This window comes from Pagrus pagrus, assembly GCF_965226575.1.
Source record: "Pagrus pagrus genome assembly, chromosome: 15".
Classification (NCBI taxonomy): Eukaryota; Metazoa; Chordata; class Actinopteri; order Spariformes; family Sparidae; genus Pagrus; species Pagrus pagrus.
Window position 1 is genome coordinate 16,871,950 of NC_140199.1, and position 27,430 is coordinate 16,899,379.

Consider the following 27,430-nt stretch of genomic DNA (forward strand, 5'->3'; position numbering starts at 1 on the left):
ATAAAGACAATATATTTAATGGTTCACATGATTGTATAAAGGATATTACTACATGGGCTTAGGAACACTTCAATTTGACACAATATGATTTAAAACAATATGATTTAATCATAAAAAAAATTTCAGCACTGATGGCTATGCTGTTGTTAGACCTTGACTTTCATGCCCTGACAACTTTCATTTACATTTTTATGAGGTTCACTGGAACACACCATGACATCCCTGTTGGTGCCACATATGCTTTGCCGTACGAAAGCGATGGAGATTTCAGTGTTTAAGAGTTGGCCCTCAACGCACCATGAAGTCCCTCTGTGTGTGTGTCAAACCCCGGCACAGATAGACAGCAGAGGAGAGAAGCAGAGATACAATCTAAGATAAATGACAAAACACAACAGAGACGCTCAGCGTAGTTTTTTATCAGATGACTTTCAGTACAATCTGTCAGTGTGGCCGAGAGTTGTACGAGATTTACTCACCAAACGTAAATTATTATATAAAATTATACTCTTTCAAATGCATTTAGTTGTAGAAAGTGTGTACTGGAGATAATGAGACACTTTTGTACTGCGTCTGTGACTTAGGAGCTGACAGCAAATTCTCTGGTGTAACGTGCATGAACTCAGCAGCAACAACACGCGACACTCTACTTTCTCCAGCAGTTAACCTTGCCACAATGTCAACGACAGGAAAATAAGCCACATTAAAACACATTCATCTGCAGGCAGGATCGCTGCAAATAATCTTCGACATCATTAACAATTTATGTGTGTGTGAATGTGGTTACATATATCGATGTTTGTTTGCATCAGGCTTCCCTGTACCTTTTATTGTACCTCAGTTAGTAGTGTGGGCCTCAGGCATCCCTCCACTTTCTGCTTTAATGTGTAACTCCTCCTCACACTACACAGGCCACCGCTACTCCCCAGTCAGTGCTGCTCTGCACAAAGACTCCCACGGGTGCTTGGCCCTTCCTCTCTGTCACTTTTGTCTCTTTACAATCTCATCCTTTTGCTTATGATGTGTTTCCATCTCGCTCTCTCTGGTCCACTCACCCTCTCTCTCTCTCTTCTCCCTGCTGATTTGGAACAGAGCTGCCTATCAAAAGTTGAATGTGGGTATAGAATAGTAATGAGACGCAGGACTATCTTTATTTTTTTATTTTTTTTTTTTTTTTTTTTTTTTTTTTAAACGTTTGTCAGAGTTGAGCTGCCAGTGAGCAGGAGGCCTTGGGGAGATGGAGCAGTAGTAGTTATGCAGGCATAACAGGGGGGGATTTTGCTGCTGTCTATCCACAAACACACACACACACACATACACGCATGGAGATTAGAACAAGCTCCTGCCTGGAGCAATAGCTCTATCTGACAGTTGCTTCCTAAAGCTCTTGTTAAGAGTGAATGTCACTGGCCTGCAGGTTGCTGAAGTTCTGTAAAAAAGCCTGCTTGTTGTTAAAATGTGATGCTGATTGGCTGACATAAGAAGAGCATCAGTCGGTCAAAGGCAAACTCACTATAGGACTAGAAAATTATTCGGGTCAAGTAGTTCCAACCCAGTTGGAACGAGTATCTGGCACAGATAATGTACTTTTCAGTATCATCTGAGTACAGTGTGTCATAACTATATTCGTGATGAAAGAAAATCCCCATTGGTTAGCTGTCAAAAATGTGTTCTGCATAAAAACTGTCGCAGCAATGTAGCAGTCTCATTGTTTAAGACTTGCTATCTTTCTTTTTTTTGGGCTGATTTTCAAAATCCCTCTGGACTGATTGCAGGGGATTCAGATCACCTGTGCGCAGGGTTGGGGGGACTGACTGCTTATTGAGGAGTAGAAGCAGCTTGGGGCATTTCCCTCCCAGCCAATCATGGTGTGACAACGCCCTTTTTTGAAGGCTTAAAAGAGGTGGGGAATGGCACCCAGGTGGCTCTCACCCTCATTATGAATCTGTCCCTGACTCACTGAGAACCTCATCCACTTAGATTGCCAGCCAGAAACTCTGGTCTGTCTAGGCCCTATTGTGTTTTGGCTGCCCCACGTCATTCTAGTGAGGAAACTGTATTCATTCTTGAACCCCTTGAAACCCAAGCCCCTATACACCTTCAGTTTTGACATTTTATTTCACTGGGGCTTATAGAACCGCATTTTTTTTTTTTATTATACCCTGAAGAGGCATTTGTTGATTATACCCTGAAGAGGCATTTGTTGTTTATCCCTGAAGAGGCATTTGTTTATTGGTTTATTGTCCAAGTAGCTGACATTGGGCATCCCCTCTAGATTTACATGTTTTTTGTTTATATTTTATATAATAGTTCTTATACTCTGTGATTAAAAACATTGACCTGAAGCTCAATTCTGAGGCTGTTAAGTAAACAGTTTATTATAATTAATAAATATAGGAACTTCTGATCAGTCCATATCAAATATAGGCTGAAATGAAAAACCTCTGTTTAGTCCCACCCACTGTCTGTTCCAATTACAGATACAGATAAGTATAATGGTGTATTTGCCTCTGTCGCATGTTTTCGTTTGCTGTACATGGTAATATATCGCATATATAGTTTGTTTTTATTGATGTATTGGTTTGTTTGGACTCACATCCTCATCTCATTTTATTACATCTTCAATGCACTGCACTGACGGCCATTTAGAGAGACATTAAATTTCCAATGCAGAGAAGGTTATTATGGTGCATGAAATGAAAACCAAATGGATTTTTCAACAAGCGCCAATTATAACTTCAAGGTTGGTGCACCCTCAGAGGATGTCCTATAGCGCAGCAAATACACAAGAGGTGACGATCGCCCATTTAGAACGTATAAAATGTTGTCATTAACTGTCTGATTGGGGCTTTGCCATCAAAAACCCATGCCTCAGTAAAAACAGGGTGTGTTTGGACCTGGGGCTTGTATTTATGGTGAAAACCGGTGTTAAATTCTATGACTGGCCGGTATTAGAAATCAGCATAGTAGTTTTAACTGAATGGAGCATATAGATAAAACATGGGTCTGTGGCTTAATTGTCTCAGCTCACCACTAAATCCTTCAGATTATAAAGACTGCCCAACTTGAAAAATTGAGGCCACAGCTTTATGACACCAACACTATAGGTTGTTTTCCGTTGGCTCCAGCTGCAGTCGGATTTTGTGAGCTTTTCCACTTCAACCAAAGAACAGATTTGGATTCGATCTGTGAAAAAGAAATTATTATAAAAAAAATGTATTTGCTTATAAACAAATATGTGTATAGAATAGGAATGCATGATATTTATCAGGCTGATAATTTTTGGGAAATTTATATTATTGGCCATTTATTGGTATGGGTAAAATTTATAGCCAATAAATAGAGCAGATAACAATTAGCCAAATTGCTTTCATTAACTTAAAGACTAACTAAACCCCAGAGGTTTTAGCTGTCTCTGCTCCCTGCAGCTGCCCCCTCCAGCCCCTCACCACCACCACAAGTATTCACATATACACACAATACACACACACACACATGCACAACAACATACTATTAGCTGGCATAATAGCAAGCGTTTGTAGCCAAAAAACACGCTGGAGACTGATGCTGTGACTTCCTGGTCCAATGCAATCCGCTCATAGCAAAATTTAACTGCAATAGCCAGGTTTCAACCTGTAGAGTGCAGACGCTATGCGTATTCATGAGACAACATGTAGAATTCAAATACTTTGCACTAAATATCAAGATATGGACCTGAATCAATCAACAACACTACGATACCCATGTACATGGTTTTGGTTTATAGTTACTCTTTAACGAGCAAAGAATCGATTCCCCCCCGTTGCGGCAGATTGCACTATGCAACTGTTGGCTGAAAAAAAAATCCATACTGTGCATCTCTAGTCTGTAATATACCTTTTTTTCTCCACACTACAAAATATTAAATATTATTAGGTTTATTCCAACATGTTTCACCCTGCACCTTCGTCAGGGTGCTGATGACATTATGCCACAGAACTCGCACCTGCACAAAATTAGGACACACGTGTCTGTCTCATGTATATGCAGCGTCATCTGGAGCTGTGGAAGGAGCTACTTCGGGATGCTGTTCAATAGTTTATGTTGTTGCTGTCGGTACATTCGGTAGCTTCAGTTGGTAGTTTATTAGTTTGTGTCTCACATTTTAATTCCTTTGCTTGTGTTTAATTGTTGTCTGATGTCTTTGTTTGTAACTCACGATCTAATTGTTGAAATAGTGTGACCTGTTCCTAATGCACATTTTTGCATGCAAGTGAAGCACTGGCAGGGACAAATACACTGCTGCCAGCAGTTTTAATGAAATATCCAAGCGGTTGGTTGCTTCAGAGTAGCTGTCTAAATCCTGTCCAAACCTTCCTCCCCAAACATTTACAGACTAAAAAGTCTCTCTTCCGAGATACTCTGTAGAACATGGTACAAAAAGTTATTGGGAGCCATTAAAGTAAAATTGTAGTGCAGGCTTTATTTTCAGCTGCCAAAAAAATATCATCTAAATTGGATCCACTTGACTTATTTTAATATATTAAAATGTTACATTGGACACAGTAATATTAACACTTTCACTTCATTAAAGGACTCAGGTCGGGGAAAACAACCTCATCGAATGTTCTGAATTGGACCTTCAATCACTTTAATTGTTTCTATGTACTGTAGTGAGCAGACGTTGAGTTGTAATGTTGATTTACTGCAGATTGTATGCGCTGTGTTAAGATGAAGGATAAAGCACTGCTCACTCTTCTTCCTCAAATTACAGAAATGGAAAGAAAGAACAACATTCAATAGACTCTTCTTATGCTGCTATAAAAGCTCTATTTACTGTTTTTAGTGTTTATAGATTGCTCCACTGATTAAGAGGATAATGTTGTGGTTTCAACTCTAGGTCAGACCTTGATTCCGGGTGAGGCTCCTCCTCCATCGTCCAACCAGCAAGAGGTCCAGTTGAAGTTCCTGCTGACTGGCCTGCTGTCTGGTCTGCCGCTGCCGCCGTTTGCCATCCGCATGTGTCCACCTCTTACCACCAAAAACATCAACCACTACCAACCCCTGCTGGCTGTAGGTAGGTAATAATGCACCACTGACACACATTCATACACACGCACACACACACACTAGGGCTTGCAAAAGTCAGAGAAGAGCAAGGAACTACCAACGGCAGGGAGCGGGATTTCAAAAAACTCTGCATTTTTTCCTCCAATATGTTGTTTTGTTTCATCATGATTTGCCATTCTTTCAGATTAAAACCAGTTGCATCAGTGCTGCATTTCAAAAATCAATAATAAATGAACTGCTTTTGTGTTGTGATGACTTTTCTCTGTCACAGAAAACAGTAAATGTTGCATGAATGCTGTTTGCTGCAGCTTATTTAGAATAATGGCTATTACATCAAAAAATGCAGAGTGGATTGTAAATGTGAACTCTCACATGATATAAGTCTTGAGTTGAGTCTGAGTGAAATGCTTTGGTAAACACTTAGATTTCATTATTCTGTATTTGTCTGCAGTCCCAGACAATTATAGTCTGGAAGGACAACATGCAGTCGATCTAGTTTCAGTAGATATGATGTGGGGAAGTTCTATTTGGTCCTCGGCCCATGGGAGGACTGAAAAAGCTGAAAAACCTACTTTTAAAAGTATTTTCAACTGTATAATATCCCAAAAAGGATTAGTTTAATGTCCTTGTAACATTTTTATGTGAAAGTGTATAAAAATACAGATGTTTTAAATAGCACATTTTTGTACTTTCCAAAGGCTCTTGTATAACATTTAGTTGTTTTACAGTTACAGCCTTTAATGGCTTGGTTTGTTGCATTTTAGATTTTAATATTAATTGAGTATGTTAGCTTGCTTTCATTGAACACAAAGTCATTAAGATGATGTTATGCAAATTCACGCCATGCAGCCCATTTAGATATAGATAAAGATATTTCAGTCGGGACCAAAGTGGTGGACCGACGGAGCGACAGACTAACATTGTGACCCAGTGTGGCTAAAAATCCAGAGGCCTTACCAATGACAGCTTTTTTGTTCCTTTCTGGGTTGAGCGGAGATACCAAACTTTCATGAACTTGTGACTTTCGCCAGCCGTCTGCAACAAATATCAAGCTTCCACGCGTTTACTTCAACGGATGATCTCGTTTTCATGGAGACACACGCGGTGTGCACGGAGGGGAGGGGCTGTGTGTGTGAGACGCGTGAGTGACAGAGAGACGGAGGGAGAGCAGGGAAAGGAAATGCAGCTGAATGAATACGCTGCGTTTTTAAGTAGCGTTAAAAAAAAAAAAAAAAAATGAAACGCAATATGTGGCCGTCGGTGTTGATTATGCGGAGCACCGCCACAAATTGGTCAATGTGGGAAACACTGATAAGTTTTTCTAAATTCTAATCCATTACAGCACTTGAGTAAATTAACTTGATTACTTCATCTGTCATGGTCATACAGTCTGTTTTTTAAGACTGTAGTTGTCCAAATGTACCCTTTCTCAGTGACTATCATTCATCATGCCTTCACTGTAACAACCACAGATTTGAGAGTTGAGAAGAAAAAGCTTGTCCAGTTTGATTGATGAAATGTTGCTGCCCAGTGATGAAAGCACAAAACATCCAGTGAGACAGGAGGGCATAGGGCTGAATGATTATGCAGCTGCAGCGACACATTTTAATTGCTTGCACGTCCAGGCCCTTTTATCAGTGTGCCTGTGTGGTTTGGGTCCAAAAAATAAGACATAATAATAAGCACCGCTAATAACTAGCAGCAGAGCAAGACCTCAAACACTGTTTCATCTCAAAACAGGAAATTAACAGCGACTGATATGAAGCATTAAGTCAAGCAGGTGTTTACCTCAGAACACCAACACATTTATCATATACATTCATTAATTTGCTCTGCCTGAGGTGCCTGTCAATGTAAATGAATCTGTTCAAAACATCCAGGTCAGCATTTCCAAGTTTTACTCGAAGTAGGTTTAATTCAAATTTAGCTTTAAATGTTGTCCTGCTCTTTGTAGTCAACCTTATGTGAACTACTTTGCAACATTTTTCGAGTTGCAAAATGTTCTTGGATTTGCTGACACTTTTGTTGAACCCTCTTGACACTTTGGAAATTATCATCTTTGAATTAAAAAGGCTATGTCTGAATATTCAAATCATCGCTGTGAATTTGACTCATTGGGGCAGAAAGTGAGCAAGTAGCAGTCCACCAAGTCTGACTGTGCAGTCTCAGCAAATGATGCAGAAGGCATAGAGTTAAACTGAAATATCAGCCTTGGTTATTACTCCCCCGGGACAGCTGCTAGGCGAGAGAGAGAGAGAGAGAGAGAGGCAGCAAAAGTTTGGATTTATTTGTTTTAGATCAGCATAGCAATTTTCTTCAAAAGCATTTCCCTTATCTCCCCCACAGTAATGATGCATACCGTTATGAAAGTCTCAATTTAAATTGGAAATTAAGAGCAGAATCATGTATTTAATACGACTCTGTTTTCGTACGTCTGCTGCTTTGTGTGTGTGTGTGTGCACACACTCCTGGCTGTGCACCAAATTCCATTTAGGGCCCAGGCGTGCTGCTGTTCTCTCCCCAACGTGGCAAACCTTCAGTTTAGTTGTCAGGCTGAAAAATAGGCTACGCTCAGTCCCCTGACATAGCCCACATAAATTAATCATACCTCAAAGATACATTGCCTCCCTCAGACCCACAGACAGCCAGATGAATAATAACACCTTCAACCTACACAACTTACAACCATTTTCACTGGGTGTCTTTGTCTCTCTGATATGTGCCTCACATCCACAATGGTGGGACACAGAGATCTCTTAAGTTCACAGCACATTATTACTTAATGACTGCAATAGTTCTAAAAGGCCGAGAGGGACTACCACTGATGTTCTCCATCTGTTACTTACCGGTTTGTCTCGGGTGTGTTTGTTCGAAGTGGAAGGGCATCTCTACCAAAAGAACTACCACCACCAATCTCTCAAGAGCAGCAATCTCAGAGCCACTTTTCAGCCAGAGACCTGTAATCTTTTCTTTCACTTAGTTTGTGAATTCTGGAGGGGGTCCAGTACGAGCCGATCACACCGCAGATGGTGTGGGGTTGACTGGCACAGCTGGTTCCCAGCGGCGTTGTGAATCTAAAACTAGAATAAGGCGATTGAGTTTTCTGTGCACACCATTTGTCTGGTCCCCATAGTCATCTTGCAGAGTCAAGTAGTTAAACAGTCTCTAGCTGCATTATTGAAATGTGCCTTTTGTTCCACTTCCCTGAACTGGCTTGTGAATAGTAAGTTTTGGGGACTAGATAATTACATTGGGGAATTAGATGGAGGACATCTCTACTGAAAGGTGGAGGCAATGTCCAGGTGATTCAAAAGCTGGCATATGTTTAATTAAAATGGTATCTTGAGGCAAGTATATTTCATTTATAGCCAGTTTCTTATATAGCACAGTTAGTCAAGTCAAGTACATTTTAATTATATAGCCCAAAATCACAAATCACATTGCCTCAGTGGGCTTTACAATCTGTACAATGTAAGACTTTGTCCTTAGACCCTGGATTCAAGTAAGAAAAAACCATTATAGCAGGGAATACAATGGAAGAAACCTCAGTAAGAGCCACAGAAGAAGGACAGGCAGTCAATACAGATTACATTGACAAAATATGATAGAAGTATATTAAGAATGGAGAATGTGGAGCCAGGAGGACGACTGAGCGGGCAGGCCACGTGACCTTCACTCCACCATGGGGACCTGGAAGAGGACAGGCCACACAAAATAATTAGCAATGAAAAAATATTAGAACGTATACAGATTTTGATTTAAAGAAGTAAAAAGTACAGGAGTAAGAAGACGTGAGAAGTGAGCACTGATCCATAACAGGCATGCAAGTGCTGTCCACGCTGAATCTGTTAGATACAGTATGCATTCCTTTACGTCATGTAAACCAAGCATGTAGCCATCAGGTGTTCACTGGAGATCAGATTTGAAAATGTGCAATATTTAGAGCTTTCTTTTTTTGGAAGCAAATACAATATAGCCAACGGCAAGTAGAAATGGAGTGTTTTCTGACCAGAAACTTTCAGCTCCGTAGCAATTGCCCTCCAGCCAGCTGCCAAATTATTTGGGGTTTTTGAAGTAAAAGCAGACAATATTGTTTACTCCTCATTTCAACTTCATGAATCAACTGTACTGTTTTGTGGTTGTACCACAAGCATCAGAAAGCAATAGGAATATAAACAGCATGCTGTGCAGTAGCGGCAAGTTAGGACAATCAAATAGGAAACAATGTAATTAAGCTGACTGTCACTACTGCTCACTCGTATCGGATGCAGTTAGGACACCGTGTGAGGTTATGATCATCCAGATTTGGCATATATGTGAGTCACCGACAACTAGGAGAGAGAGAGAGATTCCTGGGCTGTCGATGGTAAGGCAGAGAGGAATAAAAAGAGAGAGAGAGAAGAAAGAGGAGGGAGAGAGACGCACACAGCTTGCAGCTCGAGGGAACCAGAGACAAAATCAGAAGTCAGAGACATGCAGTGTTTGTAAGAAGTTGTATTTTCGTCAACGGGACAAACATGAACTATAGGGTGACCTGATTCAAAAGACTGCGACCGACCCACCAAAAAGGTAATACTAAAAGGCGCGAGGGCTGAGCTAATCGAAGAATAAGGATTAATTAAAAGAACAGGCGAGGAAATGAGTTTAAATTTAAAGGACTCAATAGAGTCAGATTGTCGGATGTCAGCAGGGAGGTTGGTCTATAGGAGAGGGCCATGATAGGAAAAGGCCCTGCAGCCAGCTGACTTCATTTACACTCTGGGGACAGACAGGAATCCTGTATTCTAAGAGCGTAATGCAAGAGATGGCATATAAGGTCGGACAGGTATGAAGGGTCATTAGAAGCACCTTAAAGTCTGATCTGACGTGAATAGGAAGCCAATGAAGTGAAGCTAAGATTGGTGTATTATGATCAAATTGGTACCATAGTTAGGAACAATACATTCTATCGCATTAAGCTTGACGTACAAAAAGTGCAAAAAGGTAGAGGTTGGCCTCACTGTCATGCTTTATAAATTGATAACATTACTCAGTAATGATGTCGAGATTGGTGCTGCGACAGGTGTTCTGGCAGGCGTTGGCATCTGTCACCTCTCCTGTTTACCATGAGCCAGAGAATACACCTGATCACTAAATCCAGAGCGATCCATGGATGAGTCCTTGGCAGATACAGCTCAGTCACTTTCTTGGCCTCTGTTCCAGTCTACATTAGCTGAGTCGTAACGGGGACTCGTTGAGTCTCAGTGATGCGACACCAGTCAGAGGAACGGCCAAGGGAAACCAAGTTTTTTCACCTTGCACTAGATGCAAATAAAGCAAAAGATGAGCTAGCTGCTGATGGCTCGAAAGCACTCATGGTTGAAATTGCCATCCACAGTTCATTACAGTGAGACAGAAGGCAGGGATTCCCGCCTCTGTTTGCGCCATTTCCATTTCTCACTTTTCCCCTCTGCCAGTCTCTCTTGGTCTTTGCTTTTAAAGGAAGGGCTGCAAAAGCTGTGCAGCCAACCTCACTACCCAGAAGCAAGGCTTTCTGGTATCCTGTCTAAAAAGCTGTAATCTGTGTGAGACTTGACAGCTCCATTACAGATAGGTCCCAGGCCCAGAGCCTTCCTTTTCAGTGACATTTACACAAACACTGAGAAGCTGACATCCATTTCTAATCATTTGATAGTGGCATGCCTAATTTATATATCTGTGCTTGCCCAACAGCTATTCTTTGCTGCATTGTTTGGATCTTCAAAGTGAAACCGCATTAAGAGCAGAATAAACTATCAACACAGCAAAAACATAAATTTGTCAGTTGCAAAATGTGAGAAATAAACATTCATGTACTGATATGAAGGCAGCCACTGAGGCATGCGCCTCCGAAAAGCAAAACAATTATCAGATGGACTGATTCTCATTCTCAGCTCCAGCGGTCTGTCAAAAAGAATATAAATTGGGTTTGCAGTCCTGAAAAGAGTCTTTTCAAAGAGTTCACATCATCGTCTGCCATCCTACAGTTATTTGGAGATTTGGGTTCATCGGAGGACAGTCCAGCTCAGTCATCAGCCGCACTTAGTGTTGAAACAGATTGTGGATTCCTATCAAATTTAATTTTAATGAACCAAATGATCCAAGGAAAAGATTCTATTTATTTAGAGAAGGATTGCTGCTTCTTTAGAGGAATTCATTAAGACAGTCATTTAATCAGGGACTGTGAGATGAAATCAGACTGCATGTATAAGAAATAAGCAAAAATAATGTAATTGGTTCAGACTTGTAAGTGCTTTACTATTATTGAACAAGTACTACAGATATACAAAACAAGTGTGCAGCACCTTTAGTAAGTTGTTGAATTTCGAACAGAATAATTAAGACAATCAAATAATCCTATACTGTGGAAGGTTTGCCATGTTTCACTTTCAAGCATGTGTGTTGTTAGCATTGACCAAACTTAAAGGGCTAGTGTAAGATTTCAGGAAGAACACTTTTTTGCAGAGTTAGGTGAGAAGATTGAAACCAATCTCATGTCTCTACAGTAAATGTGTTAAAAGTTACAACCAAGGATCGGTTAGCTTAGCTTAGCTCAGCATACAGACTGGAAACAAACTCAAAATTCACCTACCGGCACCTCTTAGGCTCACTAATGCATTTCTTGGACAGGCGCAGTACCTTCCTTCAACCCTGTGGTGACTGTAACTGTGCCAGATAACCAGCAGAAACTCTTGAGGAGCCAGACCTAGAATAATTCCAGCGCAAAACCCCTTGTAAAACAGCAACTTGACATTTTTACATTAAGAAGTATAATATGTAAGAATTCTGCATTAAAATTTCTAAAAATGACTTGATCTTCGTTATATTTTGTCCAGTTGTGTCCTTCCAACAGTGTTCAAAACCAGAGAAATCCACAAGTTTACTCAAGCTAAAGGTGCGTTTCATTAGGTCGCTGCCACTACTTCCTGTTAGGGAAGTAAACCACTGAGACTAAATTCAAGTTAAATTAAACTTTAAAACATAACTTCATCTGTGAACATTTATGCCTCAGTCACACCAGATAGATTTTGATCAGCAGTGGTGGTTGTTTAATGGTCTATACATCGACAGTGAAACGAGTTAAAGGGCAGGAACATTTGTTTTTATTTGCGTTACTCATACAGTGTTTATCTATCCCAAACAGCTAGTTTATTTTATTGCAAACTAGCAGTATGCTAATGTTAGCCAGCAGCGACACACTGGTGTGTTTGTCTGTGTCAGTCGCTGCAGTCAGGTTGACAAACAGAAGTGAAGATAAATCCACCAAAAGGATTGAGAAAGTGAGAAGTAAAGGCATTTTTAAGCCTGGTTTGTTATGTAACTGATTTGCCTGACTGAAAAACAGTTAAAAAAAAATGCGAAAATTAACACTAGTTAAAGCATCAAAGTGACAGACTACTGTTTTGCTTTCATCATGGAAAAAACTATGGCGGGACAAGTGAACAACCGACAACACTGAGCAGCATCCACAATGCCAACCATAAATTGGATATTTTTGATTTGTCTGTCTGATGACAAACTAACCTAAATCTGGCTTTTGATTGTTATGTTCTGTGTTGTGCGTCAAGAGGCCAATTTCTATTTGCTGTCGTAATGAAAGTGTCTGTTCCAGAATGAAAATCAAGTCTTTTCAGCAATTTTCATCTTGCGCGTCACCAGGCCATATGGAAGGGCAGGATCTTGATTAAAGTAAACAAACCTTGGCTGTGAGGCGACTCTGGGATCTGTTTATCTCTATCCACCCACTTCCTGATTGCCCGACTTCCTGCTGAAACATCCTACAGTCTCACCCTACATGCCATCTATCAGCTACACAGGCAGCAGTAGGGGAACACACATACATACACAAACAGATGCCGATGTGGCACTGCCTATCGCCACCTCCAGATGTTGTGTCAGCATGTGGTTGTCCCGCTGAAGCCCAGTGCAGACTGAGCAGTCCTTTGGAGAGGGACTGGGCACAGCAGCCCAGCTCCATCACACTCAGGATAATTACAGAAGTAAATGTGCTGCTGCACCTGTCCATGTTCACCACGAAAATAAAATAAAATCCTCCAATCTTTGTTAAACACTTTCCGAACATTACGAGAATGGACTTTCACATCTGCTGCCGTTTTATGTTTATTCTGTCATTCTCTAGAATTAAGTAATTATTTTAATTGCTGTGTCTTCCAGCTTTGTTGCTGAGGTTATAACCTCAATTGTTTTGTGCCTTTTACAGCTGCTTGTTTTTCCCATCAGTGTAAAATCAGCCCATGGCATTCTATAAAATCATGTATAAACTGTTTTAATCATCTTAAGGAAATATAGTAGAAACTAGTTTATACGATGTTGGCTTGGATTCAAAGCTGAAAATGTAAATAATGTCTTTCATTACTTTCATAATGTCTTTCATTACTTGTTGTGTTGTTGAAATATAAAAGTATGAAATAAAAATAATTAGAGCCCGGCCAATACAACATTTTTCAGGCCAATGCCTATACCAATATTAAAGAGTGAAATATTCAGATTTTTAATGTATCAGCCCAAGCGCTTGTGACAAAGATATGTATGGAGAAAGCATATTTTACAGTTTAACAATAAACTTTGTTGTCTAAAATGACATCAGTCCAGTGAAACAGTAAACTTTTCTATGAATTTGATTTAATTTTTAATTATCCCAAGCATCCCAAATGTACCTCGATTTACCAGCCTAACATTGGTATCGGCCACTATTTGCTTTGTTGACTGACATTGGCCTATCGGCGTAGTAGATGGCATTCACCGATGCCAGTAGCTGATGTTGATCTGTTGCGTCTCAACTATTTTGCACTGGGTGCACGTGCTGTCCAGCCCCGCCTTCCTGCTGACCGCAGCCATTACTTTCCCCACGCTCCATGCGCATGTGCCGAACATTTGTGTGACATTTGCTGACATGATCTCCTCAGTGAGAGCCCTGAGACTTCTGTTAAGTGGAGGCTGACACAGATCGTGGTGTTGAAACAACGCTTTGCTCTAATGGAGTCCAGTCCCCCATGTTCTGCACTGGGATTTCGCTGGATCCCAGATAAGCTATAAAGACCACTACTTTGATGTGGATTTTTAACAAAGTGGGCCAGCACTTGATGCAAAACTGATAGAAAGAATGACTTCAAAGACAGTTCAGTTATTCTTCTATGAAGAGGATTTCTTTGTTTCCTTGATGCAAAAGGTAGAATAAACAACAAAAACAAACAAAAAAACTTTAATCAAGAAGATAAATGTGTCACAACTTTGTAAGTTGATTTTAACAGTGAGAAACTTTGTACCCCCCCAAAATTGTAAAAATCAAAAAGAACTTTTAACTAGATGTTTGTTTGTCTCAGTATGAACAAATGTGGGAAAAACACCACTTTGTCTTTGTCAAACCGCCTCAGAGTTTCTGATCTCAGTGTTAAATGTCACCTGCAGTATTTTATCGTGTGGATTTCGGGGAGGGATGCAGTTGTTTTGCTATTTTCCCAGCAGCATATGAAACAGTGCTGTGAGTTGAGTGACACGGGGTTTGATGTGCTGCGTATATCCACATCCACTGCTGTGACAGGGAACACACAGGGGTGTCACACTGACACACTGTCTCTCTGATCCTGCTGGAGGGTAGATGCTGCTAAGATAAGCAACGTTATCACTTGTGACCTCTTGTCTCTCTGTTTATCCGTCTCAAACATTTCCTCTGTCTCCTCCTCTCAGGCACCAGTAATGGCTCTGTACTGGTCTACAACCTTACCAGTGGTCTTCTGCACAAAGAGCTCAGTGTCCACTCTTGTGAAGTCAGGTAAGATTTTGGTGTCTGTGTGCTGGAACTTGTACAACAAGGCAGAATATTTCCAGGCTCAGCAGTTCAGTTCCCACTGGTGCACTCAGTGTACCCTTTGGATAAAATATCTGTAAAATGACACGTTAGATGAACCCCAGTGGCTGGTCAGTCAGCTCGAGGTGGATTGATTTTCTGTTTATTGTTTTCAGGCTCATTAGAGTTTGTGGAGGCAATTGGCAATCAGATAATTAGAGTGCTATGTCAGCTCTTGCGAGGTAGAGAGCATTAATTATTTAGCTATGCTTTATGGGGGTTGTATCTGCATATCTTTTAAGAGTGCTTCAGCTGAGTATGGCACTCTTGCCTTGAAAATATAAAGACTGCAACAAGCAAAATAGAAGATCTGGATTTTTCACCACATTTTAGTCCAAACACCAAGATGGTAGAAATTGCATTGCTATTACAGGCAAATTAAAACATGAAATCCATAAATACATTTGCTTGCAAGTGACAATCAGGTATGTACAGTGGGGAAGGTAGCAGAAAAATCCTGGCACTGCAAACTACGTGATCAAGCCATAGCTTATTTAAAAAAACACCGCACAGTCTGGAGGAGCTGACAAAAATACTGCGGAGCTGCTTTGGAACGTTTATCCCAACAAGTAACTGAATTGTGAGTTTTTTTCCTGAAGTGTGGGTGAACGCAGACGGAGCTCAGATGTGCTCAGAAAATGGGACCAGCTTTGCGTACCGTGCAAATCAATTCATCACGACAAGCCAGTAAATGGTCTTACAAGGCCTATATTTACTCTGTATGTGTGGTGTGTTTGTGGTAGACAGAAGAAGACGGTGTGTTAGTGATGCTGATGTTACATATCTACCCAAAGCAGCTGATGTAACTTTTATACAGTCTGTGTATTTGTGCATTACACAGTCACAAATATATTCTGCCAATTTGCAAGAAGTTTTAAAGTTAAGTCAAGTCAAATTATACAGCCCGATAGGACAAATCACAGTTTCCCTAAGTGGGCCTTACAATGTGAACAATATACGACACCCTCTATCTTCAGACCCTCAATTTGGATATGGAAAAACTCAGCAAAACACCCCGAGGGGAACAGGAGAAATGGTATCCCTCTTTCAAGTGAGACAGATATGCAGTAGACGTTGTGACAAAGGAACCCCACAGTATATAAAAACTATGATGACAAATTTAAAGATGCATATAGATTGCAAAAAGTGCAGAATATGGTAGAATATCAAATCAAATCAAATCAAATCAAATCAAATTTTATTTGTATAGCCCAAATTCACAAATCACAGTTTGCCTCAGAGGGCTTTACAGTCTGTACAGAGACGACACCCTCTGTCCTTCGACCCTCGATTCGAGTGAGGAAAAACTTGCCCCAAAAAAAAAAAAAAAAAAAAAAAAAAGGCCCTTTTAACAGGGAAAAAAAAATGCGGAAGAAACCTCAGGGAGAGCCACAGAGGAGGGATCCCTCTCCCAGGACGGACAGACGTGCAATAGATGTCGCATGTACAGAGCAGATCAACGAGATCACAATGTATTCAATTATAAGCAATGGTTGACAGGAGTGAAAGTACACAAAGATGTATTACAGCAATAATGATTAAATGCACATGGAAATGTGATTACTAGTGATAACAGGGGTAGTGATCAATGGTAAGGATGGTATGTAGCAATGCAGTACGATAATAGTAGTGGAACGTATGTAACAGAGATGTGACTAATATTAGCGACAGTAGTGGTGGGTGTCAGGCAGGGTCATGGCAGTAGGTGCATCCACGATCAGGCAGGGCCATAGCAGTAGGCGCATCCACGATCAGGCAGGGCCATAGCAGTGGGCGCATCCACGATCAGGCAGGGCCATAGCAGTGGGCGCATCCACGATCCATGACCCGGGTGCGGCCAGGATCCAAGGGAGCCTGTAGGACTAGAAAGCACAAGGACTCCGGGGAAGAAGTAAGTCAGTGACATGCAGAGATGGGGCATGTATACAGGCATAATGTATACAGATGGAGAGGAGAGGAGAGGGGAGGAGAGAGAAGCTCAGTGTGTCATTGTCCCCCGGACTAGGCCTATAGCAGCATAACTAAGAGCTCGTCCAGGACAGGCCTGGGCCTGTCCTGGACCAGCCCTAACTATAAGCTCTATCGAAGAGGAAGGTCTTAAGTCTACTCTTAAAGGTAGAGAGGGTGTCCGCCTCCCGGACCAAAACAGGAAGATGGTTCCACAGAAGAGGAGCTTGATAACTGAAGGCTCTGGCTCCCATTCTACTTTTGGAGACTTTAGGAACTACAAGTAATCCTGCGTTCTGGGAGCGTAATGCTCTAGTTGGGTGATAGGGTAATATGAGCTCCTGGAGATATGATGGTGCCTGACCATTGACAGCTTTGTAAGTGAGGAGAAGGATTTTAAACTCTATTCTTGATTTTACAGGGAGCCAGTGCAGAGAGGCCAGTACAGGAGTAATATGATCTCTTTTCTTAGTTCCTGTCAGTACACGTGCTGCAGCATTCTGGACCAGCTGGAGACTCTTTAGAGACTTGTTAGGGCAGCCTGATAATAGAGAATTACAATAGTCCAGTCTGGAAGTAACAAATGCATGGACTAGCTTTTCTGCGTCTTTTTGAGACATGATGGGCCTGATTTTTGCAATGTTACGTAGATGAAAAAATGCAGACCTTGAAATTTGTTTTATGTGGGAGTTGAAGGACATATCTTGATCAAAGATAACCCCCAGATTCCTGACGGTGGTGCTGGAGGCCAAGTTAATGCCATCCAAACTCACTATATCATTAGATAATGCATCTCTAAGGTGTTTAGGACCAAGTACTATAACTTCGGTTTTATCTGAGTTTAACAGCAGAAAATTGCAGGTCATCCAGGTCTTAATGTCCTTGAGACATGCATGGAGTTTAGTAAGCTGATTAGTTTCATTTGGCTTTATTGATAGGTATAACTGTGTATCATCTGCATAACAATGAAAGTTTATGGAGTGTTTCCGAATTATATTTCCTAGAGGGAGCATATATAAGGTGAATAGTATGGGTCCAAGCACGGAGCCTTGAGGAACACCATATGTAAGAAATCACTTGTTACTGATCTCCACAAAAAGACAAAAGCAGCAACACAGTTTGTGCTATGTACTACTTTCTCACAGTGGACATTTCGACTTGTTATAGCAGGAAAAACGCAGACGTTACTAATAGCATTAACGAGGGCACGGGGATTATTATTCCCTACGTAGTTGACTCAAAGTATCCCACAATGCATCGAGAAAAGTAGTGTACAACCGATGGTCACTAATAAACATTGTATACATCATGCATTGCGCTGGAGGGGGAAAAAAGACTCAAATGCTGTCCAAAAGTGTTTTTTCACTTGACCGATGACCTCACTATATAGTCCACTATGTAGAAGTACCTACAGTAGGTAGTGCGTAGGGAGTGGTGGACCAAAACGTCTGCTGGGAGAAAGGTCTATTGAATTCTGGGTGAAGTACAAGCTTCATATGAATATCACTTTCCATTGTCACTTGGAATAAATAACTCACTTTTTATGTCAGAAATCGAGCCAAATGTTCAGGCTTCTTCTAAACTCAAAGGACTAGATAACTCCCTCAAGTTTAAGTAGCTAATTAATGAACCTGTCAATAACACATCAGAGGGGCCGAGAGAGCAGTATTTTACATTAAGAAGCTTCTTCCTCCGGTTCTTAAACAAGCATTTAAACCAGGAATTAAAAAGTTACATACATCTGTGTCTATATATGGACTCAGGAAATTATCTATTTATTCTACTTGCATACTTCTACAAAATGAATTTGCTTTTTAATTATGTTCCTTTTTAAAGTTGATGCTAAATGTTTTTGTAGAGCCCAACAGATGCTTGATTTTTAGGGCTTATGCCAATACAAATATTAGGAAATGAAAAATTCCTCGTACCCAACAAAGTTCTTTTGGTATAGTACTCTTTGAATCCATCTGAAACCCGTGGTAACCGTACCTACGCATGAGATCTGTTTTGCGTTTCACCATGGACAGTACTCTTCAAAGTACGTGAGGTTGTTTCGGCCAGCCTTTCCATTTTTCCAACAGTTGGAAATCAACATTAGGGACTGGTCTTAACTTTTGAAAAGCTGATGCATTTATTAACTGACACACTGTGACCTGTACTGTATAGAAGTGCCAGATTGACGGCATGTACAAACTGTATCCTTTTTTTCGCCCTACTCCGCTTGCATTCACCATCTCCTCTCTGCCACTCTTTCTTGCTCAACACTTGCCATGCACAGCGAACGTGTGTGGTTGTTTATTACAATACGGAAACCAGTTGTTCTTTGGAAAATTCTGCATGCAGCAAGACAAAAGAGACAAGATAAATGCTTGCCTTAGAGCTAGCTTTGTTTCATTGCAGTTTTGTGACACTTTAAACTCTGTTGTCCTGCTGTGCTTCCTCACAATATATTGCTTAATTATGGTCTGTGCCAGGCCACACAGAAAGGGGATGATTTCAGAACGCTGCACCACCTTCTGAGCGCCCCACAATGCAACAGCCAAACATCAACAAAGAGCAGGCTGTGCTTCATTAGTTAGTATTCTCTAATGAGCAGCAAAACTATTTCACCAGGATTAATTAAGCACGAGATTGAATCAATTAATGCTGTTAAGAGATTGATTGGGAGCTAACACCATTCGTTCAAGCAGAGCCAGGCTTTCTTTAATGAGAGAAGTTGGTGTCCACAAATGCAAAATTCCAACAAACTTTAATGAGATACGCAAGCACAAGTTACTGACATATCCGTAGCTCCCTCTGCTTGTAAAACGGATGAAAGTAAGGGATTAGCAGGGGTTTGCTCGGCCTGCTTTCTTTCTCTGCCTGTTTGTCACTGTGAATTTGCTCGACTGTCCTGATACTCAACAGCCGTCTATTCATCGGGGGTGTAGATCGCAAGTTTCATCACGATACGATATTCTTTGGACAACGATACCGTATTTGCAGATATCACAGAGTCTGCCACAATACCGTTTCGATTTGATTTTATTCGATACTGGGGCCTGCGATCGATAGGAGATGATATCAGATGCCCATTTAACACAATCAACTAACAAAAAGCAACTAAAATATGATTTGACAATTTTATTATTGAACTCTCGAAATGGTGACACAGTAATGCCATGGGAATTTCAAAATGAAGGTGTATCTTAACGATGGCAGCGATATGAATCGATGCTATTGGAACGTTGATCACTGAATCGATATATCGATCCAGATCGATGTATCATTACATCCCTACGATTCATCTGCTCGTCATCTCTCACTCAACACTGCTGTACCTTGAGCTCACACGCTGCTAACGATATGTAACATTTTCAAGCACTTACACATTGTTTACTTGTCTAATGTTGCACACTGCTTTGGCGTATTTGACCCGCTCATGTTTTTTGAACGTCCATGAACAAAGTAGAGCACAAAAAGTACCAACATTTAAAAAATAGATGAACAACACAGTCATACAAGAACCATTCAACCACACATTCACATCAAAGTAGTGCCATCAGATCAGAGCTTTGTCTTAAAAACGCCTCCATCTGGTCTTCTCTCCTCCTGCACAGACACATGTGGAGTGCTGCTGTGATGTTTATGTTCAAACCTGAACGTTTTCTGTGGTGACGAGAGCAGAGGTGCTTTATGGAAATGAGCTGAGCATCGCTTGCCCCAACGCAGCCAGGCCAAAGGAGGCCTGGCTGCTTAGCATCTCATTTACATTTAGTGGGGAAATCGACTAATTAATCATGTGGCTATTTACCATCTCATTACAGTCGAGTTTGTGCTCCCCGAGCTGGGCCTGCTTCTAAAATATATTCATATCTGGCACTCAGCTTCATTTCATGTGCATGTTTTTACTCTTTCCGAATGGATTTGTAGAAGTTTTAGGTGTTGCATTTACCTTACTTCTTAGCAGATGAATACTTTACAGCTCTTCTGCAAGTATGATATAGAAATATTATAAATTTAACTAAAAACTCTGTGTTTGTGCTCATTTTTCACAGGGGGATTGAATGGGTGAGTCTCACCAGTTTCCTCTCTTTTGCCACTTCTTCTCCGAACAACATGGGCCTGGTGCGAAATGAGCTGCAGCATGTCGACCTTCCTACTGGTGAGCCTGCACTTACACACACACACACACACACATATTATTTACTATTACCTGTACCTGAGGGGTACCAGGACTTATACATTGGCCTTTGTTCTCAAGGTTTCTGTTTTGCTCAGGGTTCCTGCAGCCTTAAAAACAAAGAAAACAGACACTTATGGTCTCTCTTTTTTCTCTTTTCTCTTCTCGTCCTCCTCCAGGGGATACTTACACTCTCCTCCAAATTAGATCCAAACTAAACAGTGTTAAGGTACCACCAAGGGGTGGCTGGCTCTGAAAATGAGATCCTATCATGCCTTCCTGCAGAGCGACTTATATCCCCGCCTGAGTTCATTGACTGGTCTATAGAATTACTGCACCAGCAGTGACAATTGTGTGTTTCTACCTCCTCCAGGGGGTGGAAAATCTACAGTGCTACATTTTCAAGAAAGTTGAAAAGTAGTAAGTGGTCAGGAGTAGATAGTTGTTTCAGTGGGGAAAAAAGCTTTTAGCAAAGAATATGAATTTACATGAAAATATCTCCTTGAGAATAATATATTGGCAATCTTGGATATGACTGATTAATGAGGTATTATCATTTTCACAAATTGTTCCTGTGTTTTGTCATGTGGGTCTGCTTCATATGTTTTACACGTAATGTCTTCGGCTTCAGAAATTTGCTAAAAACTTACGGTCACGTTAATGGTTGTGTCTGAAAGACTTTTCCCCCAAATTCATTCAGGACAATGGAGACGGTAATTCACTTTTTTAACAACTCTCTCTTAAGCACCAGAGTCATCAAAGTTAACAGTCCACGGCATTAGCTTTGGTTACAGTCCCTCACACTTCCCAGCACATACACTTAAGTGTTTTTTTTCTCGCAAGTTCAAGTGACAGAGATCCTCCAAGGTGTCCTTGACTGCAAATATAGCTCCTGGGGATCTCACTGTCATATATCTCTGAAGCATGCACAAATGTGTGTGTGTTTGTTTGCTACGGTAGCATCATTGTGGAAAATACACTTTTTTATTTACTCTCTTACCAAGAGCTAGATGGAAAAGATCAATATCAATTCAATCTGTGTGTATTCAGTACAGAGATACAATAGGCCTGGGACATGTTTAGCCTAGCATAGCGCCGAGATGACAAGAGAAGAAAGGGGAAACGGCTCACTAAGCTACATCTGAACAGAAAAATACACCTCTCAAGATGTCTTTCTTTAGAGGTATTGATACTATACATGCAAGAAAACAAACAAGACGTCACGATTTAATGTTAATGATGAGACTTTTTTATGTATTTATTTAATTATTTTATGTTAAATAATTAAAATAGTTAAAGTTAATAGTTAAGTTAAAGTTAAGTTAATAGTTAAATGATAATTATACCATCCAGCATTGCAGTTGCGGCCACACTAACATCCTGGACCAGGCAGATCTGAACAATTTTGTTTCTGTTCTGTTGTTTTTTTATTCAGGGAGAGTCAGCATACCTTTTTGCATAAACAAGTCCTCAAATAGAGCAGCAGAGCAAGTTTTGTATTCAAAGGTATACTATGCAGGATTTGTCGGTTGCTGTTTGTGAACGCATCATTCAAAGGTGCAATAAGCGATTCCGGAGAAACATGGTTTATTGAGTCGTTTTTTCCAGGTCACCTTAAACCAACGCTTTGGGTTGGAACTCAAAGTGTCAGTATTTGTCGACCTCGACATGAAACTCAACAATCAGCCATCTTTCTACTGAATCGCCGACACTCTTAAACACAGCAAGATCATTTCAAAAATAGAAGAAAATACAGGCAGATGCAGACTCCGCCACAAACTTCCGTTGGGTCATAAGTGAGGATTGAGAGGGATTCTTTTTCTGGACATTGTTTTATAGGAAAATCCTGTAGAGAAAACTTATTCAAGATTCTGCATTGCACTTGTAAGACTAATTCGCCAAGAGAGCAGCTGTGGCCTTTACGGCTTGAGCACTTTCTGATAAGATTTTGAGACCCTAGGATGAAAATCATCTTCCCTCGCTCGCCTTACTCAATTGTGGTAATACCTGGTGTCTGCAGCAATGAGAGCAGATGGGTGTATTCTTTGTCTAAGAAAGGATTTTTAGTCCTGCAGTGACTGTGGAAAGTTAGTATTAAGAAGTTGGAGTTACCTCAGTTTGCTTTGCTCCACACACAGTATAAATATTTATAATGTGTATAGATAATAATTACACCTAAGAATTACATTATGATTTATTAATGCAGGATCGTGGCAGGTGTCGTCTGCGCAGCGCTTTGAGGTGTCTCTCCAATAATCAACATCATCTGTGTGTTTCCGTGATTGCACATTTGACACATGTCATTAGAGCCTGCAGGCTGATCATCTGCAGAGTGAGAAACCATCATTGACACTTTGCAATCATGCGACCCCTCCTGCTGAGGAAACAAAAGTGGATTCTGAAGAGGGCTTCATTAGGCTCCAGTGCACCACAGGTCTCCAAAGTTTGCCCTACACCATATGCTTTGCTATTTCGTCTCCTCTGGTGTACAAAACTACCTCAGTCTCAACACAACTGTCGGAAGTCAGCCCCCCCCCCCTTCCTCCTAACTACCACAGGCACCTCTATGACTCGTACATTTTAAACAGGCCAACTTCCTAAGTGTCCTCTGCAAAATCAGATCAACACTTCCTTGGGCAAATGTGATAGCATACAGCTGAAGGGCATTCTTGTTTTGTTTAAAAGGGCACCTTGATGCTATGCATAATGTCTGCTTCACTAAAAAAGTTGCAAATGAAAAGCAGGGATCAGCACAGGTGGTGAGAAGAAGTTGTCGGCAGTCTGCTCGTCCCGCTCCGGCAAAACAGATGAAACCAGGATGCCCTGGCACTAAAATGAAATGAGATGAATCACTCTCTTCACAGGTGCAAGGAAAGACACCGTCTTCTGCCTCCCATCATCACCTCATCTCCCTCACACTCACATGTTCTCTGTCTCTCTCTCTCTCTCCATGTCTGTTGTGTCTTTCAGGCAGATGCTTTGCATTCAGGGGCGAGCGAGGCAACGATGAGCCACCCATTGAGATGATTAAAGTGTCGCATCTCAAGTGAGTTTTCCAAAACCATATACCCAAAACATCACACAGATGCACACACTTAACCTGTACATATACATCATTTCACACCCACACATGTCCTCACCTCATCTGCCTGGAGCCATCTCACCTTTATTTCTCTCTTTCTCAGTCTGTCTCTGAACATTTAATTCCTATAATTTTTCAAGGTTGCGTTGCTTTTGCTTACTTTTTTCAAAGGTGTTGTAATAGCCAGACTTGAATCCCAGTGACAGACTGCACAAAGACCTGACAAGCACAAATCAACCATTGATCGTGTTCTGTATTATTACTGTCCCCAGAAACCTTCATGTATTCATTTTGTGCAGTTTTGGATTATCAGTTTTCTATTCAAGTATTTATCATCGCCACATCTTTTAATTAGACTGTGATATTCAGAAAGATAAAAGAGCACGCAGTTATGGCCACCCTACATTTTTTGAGCTAAACAATACACAAGGTTATCAGATTGCAGCTGTCGTAAATATGAGCAGATGCTCTCAATGTGTTTGACACTGTAAGAGCCCCATGTTTTTCTGAGCCATCGTGTGAATACTTAGCCTTCTTTATACATGCAGAGTATGAGTAGGTGGTTAATGTATTATACTAGAGACTGCAGACTCGGGGGATTGCAGATACACTCACCTTTTGGCACTATTGCTTACTGCAACAAGTGCCTTCTCTAGAGTGGAATAAGTCGGCTGCTCTGGAGGCAGTGAACACATACAGGGTCAGTTCACAGCCGTGGCCATAAAAATATTATGAATGACATCACATAGAAGCTGCTGAACAACTGCAGTTAATTGATGTACTGCTTGGATAATCAGAATGGTTACCATTTTGCACCCGACTTGGTTCAATTTCACACCAAATAAAAACTTCTATCTTCTGGTCTTTTTACTTCAACTACTTTCAGAGTATCACATTGGCCTCAGTCTAAACTGAACGACAGTACACAGCCATAAAACCGTGATCTCGTTTGATTTAAAAAATATCTCAGCCCTCCTTTCTACTGACATTTTGTTACCTCTTTCCATAATTTTTAGCTTGTCCAGCTATAGAGCCTTACAAATAAAAAGCTGAATTAATAAGTGATAAAACAAACTGTTGCCCAGGAGTTTTACTGCTACAGCCTTACTCGGTATGGTATGACTACTAGTTTACCATTGGCTAATTTTGGCAAACTTTATATAGCAACATTATGTCACTTTGTGACCTAAATATAACAGCTTCAAAATCATTTTGATGTAACAGGGTGAATGGTGTCTCTGTCTGGGAAAATGAGGTGAAATGTAATTACTGGATAGTGCATCATATCAATCTTTTTATCCACTAGTATATTATCTTGGCTGCCACAGATCGCAATCCCATAATAACAAAGACCTTAGGGTTGTAGTTACAGGGAGAGAGAGGGCAACATGCTTTCATATGCTGGAGCTCTCTGAAGAGCTGCCGGCTGCTGCAGTGTGTTTGCACTTTTGAACTCTGTTGTGCTCCAATGCAGCAGCTAAAGGTTAGATATTTGCTCTTGAGCAGTTGCATGGTACCTTTTTAAGAATGGCAGCCTCTTATCTGGCCAAATTGAGTAAGCTGGGGGATTTAGACTGCTAACTTCAGGCCACAAGTCTTAATATTAAATAAGTCATACTTTGCTGTCCTAATGTTTTCCATGTAGCGTTAGCAACTTTAACATTAGCTAAGTTTTATCAAAATTAAGGTTATCTAACATTAGCTAATGTAATGCTACAAACTGGCAACCACTTGAGGGGCAGATAATTCAAACAAGAGTGGTGCTGTCACTTGAGTATTATCAATAGCAGCTTTAAAGCTCATCCTGAAAACTCATCCTTGATACATTTAGGCTCCTATTGGAAGGTTAAACATTCATTGCTCCAAAACTTTATTGTATTTCATGAACACAAAAAAACAACTTTCTGAAACATGACGAGATAAAAAACAGAAACTGTTTTTGCTGGTAGCAGGACACATTACATGTACCTGCTTACCAGGTGGCAGACTCAGCATCCGATGTTTAGATTTCCAGGCCACATGGTAACCGCTTTTTGTCCCTTTTTTGAATACAAAAAAACACGAGAGCCTTTATAGTGGGGTAGTGAGCGGTGTTGTTTTTTGAGACTGAATGTGTGTATTTGTGATTTCCATCCTCAGACAGTACCTGGTGGTGGTGTTCAGAGACAAACCCCTGGAGCTGTGGGACATCAGGACGGGGACGCTTCTCCGGGAGATGGCTAAGAACTTCCCCACTGTTACTGCTCTGGTACAGACGAATCTACATACTACCGAAACACATGAGAAAAAAATACAATAAATGCTGCACTGCGGTGTTTCGATATACTTATGTAAATTTACAGCTCCTAACATCTCCAATTATATATTTACTTAACAAAACACACAGTACCTGCTGTAATAACACCCATTGTTGACTCTTCCCCTTGTTAATAGTCTCTTATACTTTTTGACCCCTTTCCCTTCTTGTGTTTGTGCGGGCCATTTGAAAGATTAGTCTGAAGATTTTCCCCCAGCTCAGCAAAGAACAGAGGCTTCATTAGGCCAGAGAAATGCTCATAAAAGAAGAGTTATGGTGGACAAACTTTACAGTGTGGCTGTAAAAATCCTGCACAGTGCGAATAAAAACGCCAGTAACCTTAATAATACATGCTGGCTCCCCCAGCCACATATTGCTGTCTCATTTCCATATTGATTACAATTTCAAGTCAGCCAGACTACAGCCACAGTGCTCCTGCAGTTGGAAAGGAAGGGAGAGGAAAATAGCTCTCCTGTGTGTCTTAGTTTCATTTAACTGAGCATCTACTGTACATGCAAATCACTTTCCTGATCCCTTTGTCTCTATGTGTCTGGGTCTTGGTCTGCATCTGTCTCTGTAACGGCAACCCTGTGTCTCTGTGGAAACAGGAGTGGTCCCCGTCCCACAACCTGAAGAGCCTGAAGAAGAAGCAGATGGCTGCGAGGGAGGCCATGGCTCGGCAGACGGTGTCAGATGCCGAGCAGAGCAGCGTTGAATCCTCAGTCATAAGGTCAGCATTATAAATGTTGTTCTTGGAAGCCTTTTGCCAGGATAGAAATCCCAAAAGCGGAGTGTGAAAGTTTTTCAGACCTTATGAATAAAATCCTCCAACACCAGACTGAGAATACATGTATATTTTACTAATACTGTAGCTGTGTTCAGGGTAGAAATTGTATCATACCTGATATACTGGTTGACAAGGTATTGGCAAAAACCCAATAGACAACAATGTATTATTTTAAGTCAGTTAATATCTTGTCTCATCTCAAAAAATTAGAATATCATGGAAAA

The 27,430-nt window shown here is 40.8% G+C and overlaps 1 protein-coding gene across 1 annotated transcript in view; it reads left to right on the plus strand.

Annotated features, from left to right (window-relative positions):
• Positions 1–27,430, plus strand: part of wdr11 (WD repeat domain 11) — a 63,996-nt gene that overhangs the window by 17,504 nt on the left and 19,062 nt on the right. Inside the window, exons 10-15 of the mRNA XM_084376089.1 lie at positions 4,877–5,053; positions 14,773–14,857; positions 20,917–21,023; positions 24,012–24,087; positions 26,263–26,371; positions 27,028–27,149. Of these exons, the coding sequence (XP_084232215.1) occupies positions 4,877–5,053; positions 14,773–14,857; positions 20,917–21,023; positions 24,012–24,087; positions 26,263–26,371; positions 27,028–27,149 (676 nt within the window). The remainder of the gene's footprint in view (positions 1–4,876; positions 5,054–14,772; positions 14,858–20,916; positions 21,024–24,011; positions 24,088–26,262; positions 26,372–27,027; positions 27,150–27,430) is intronic.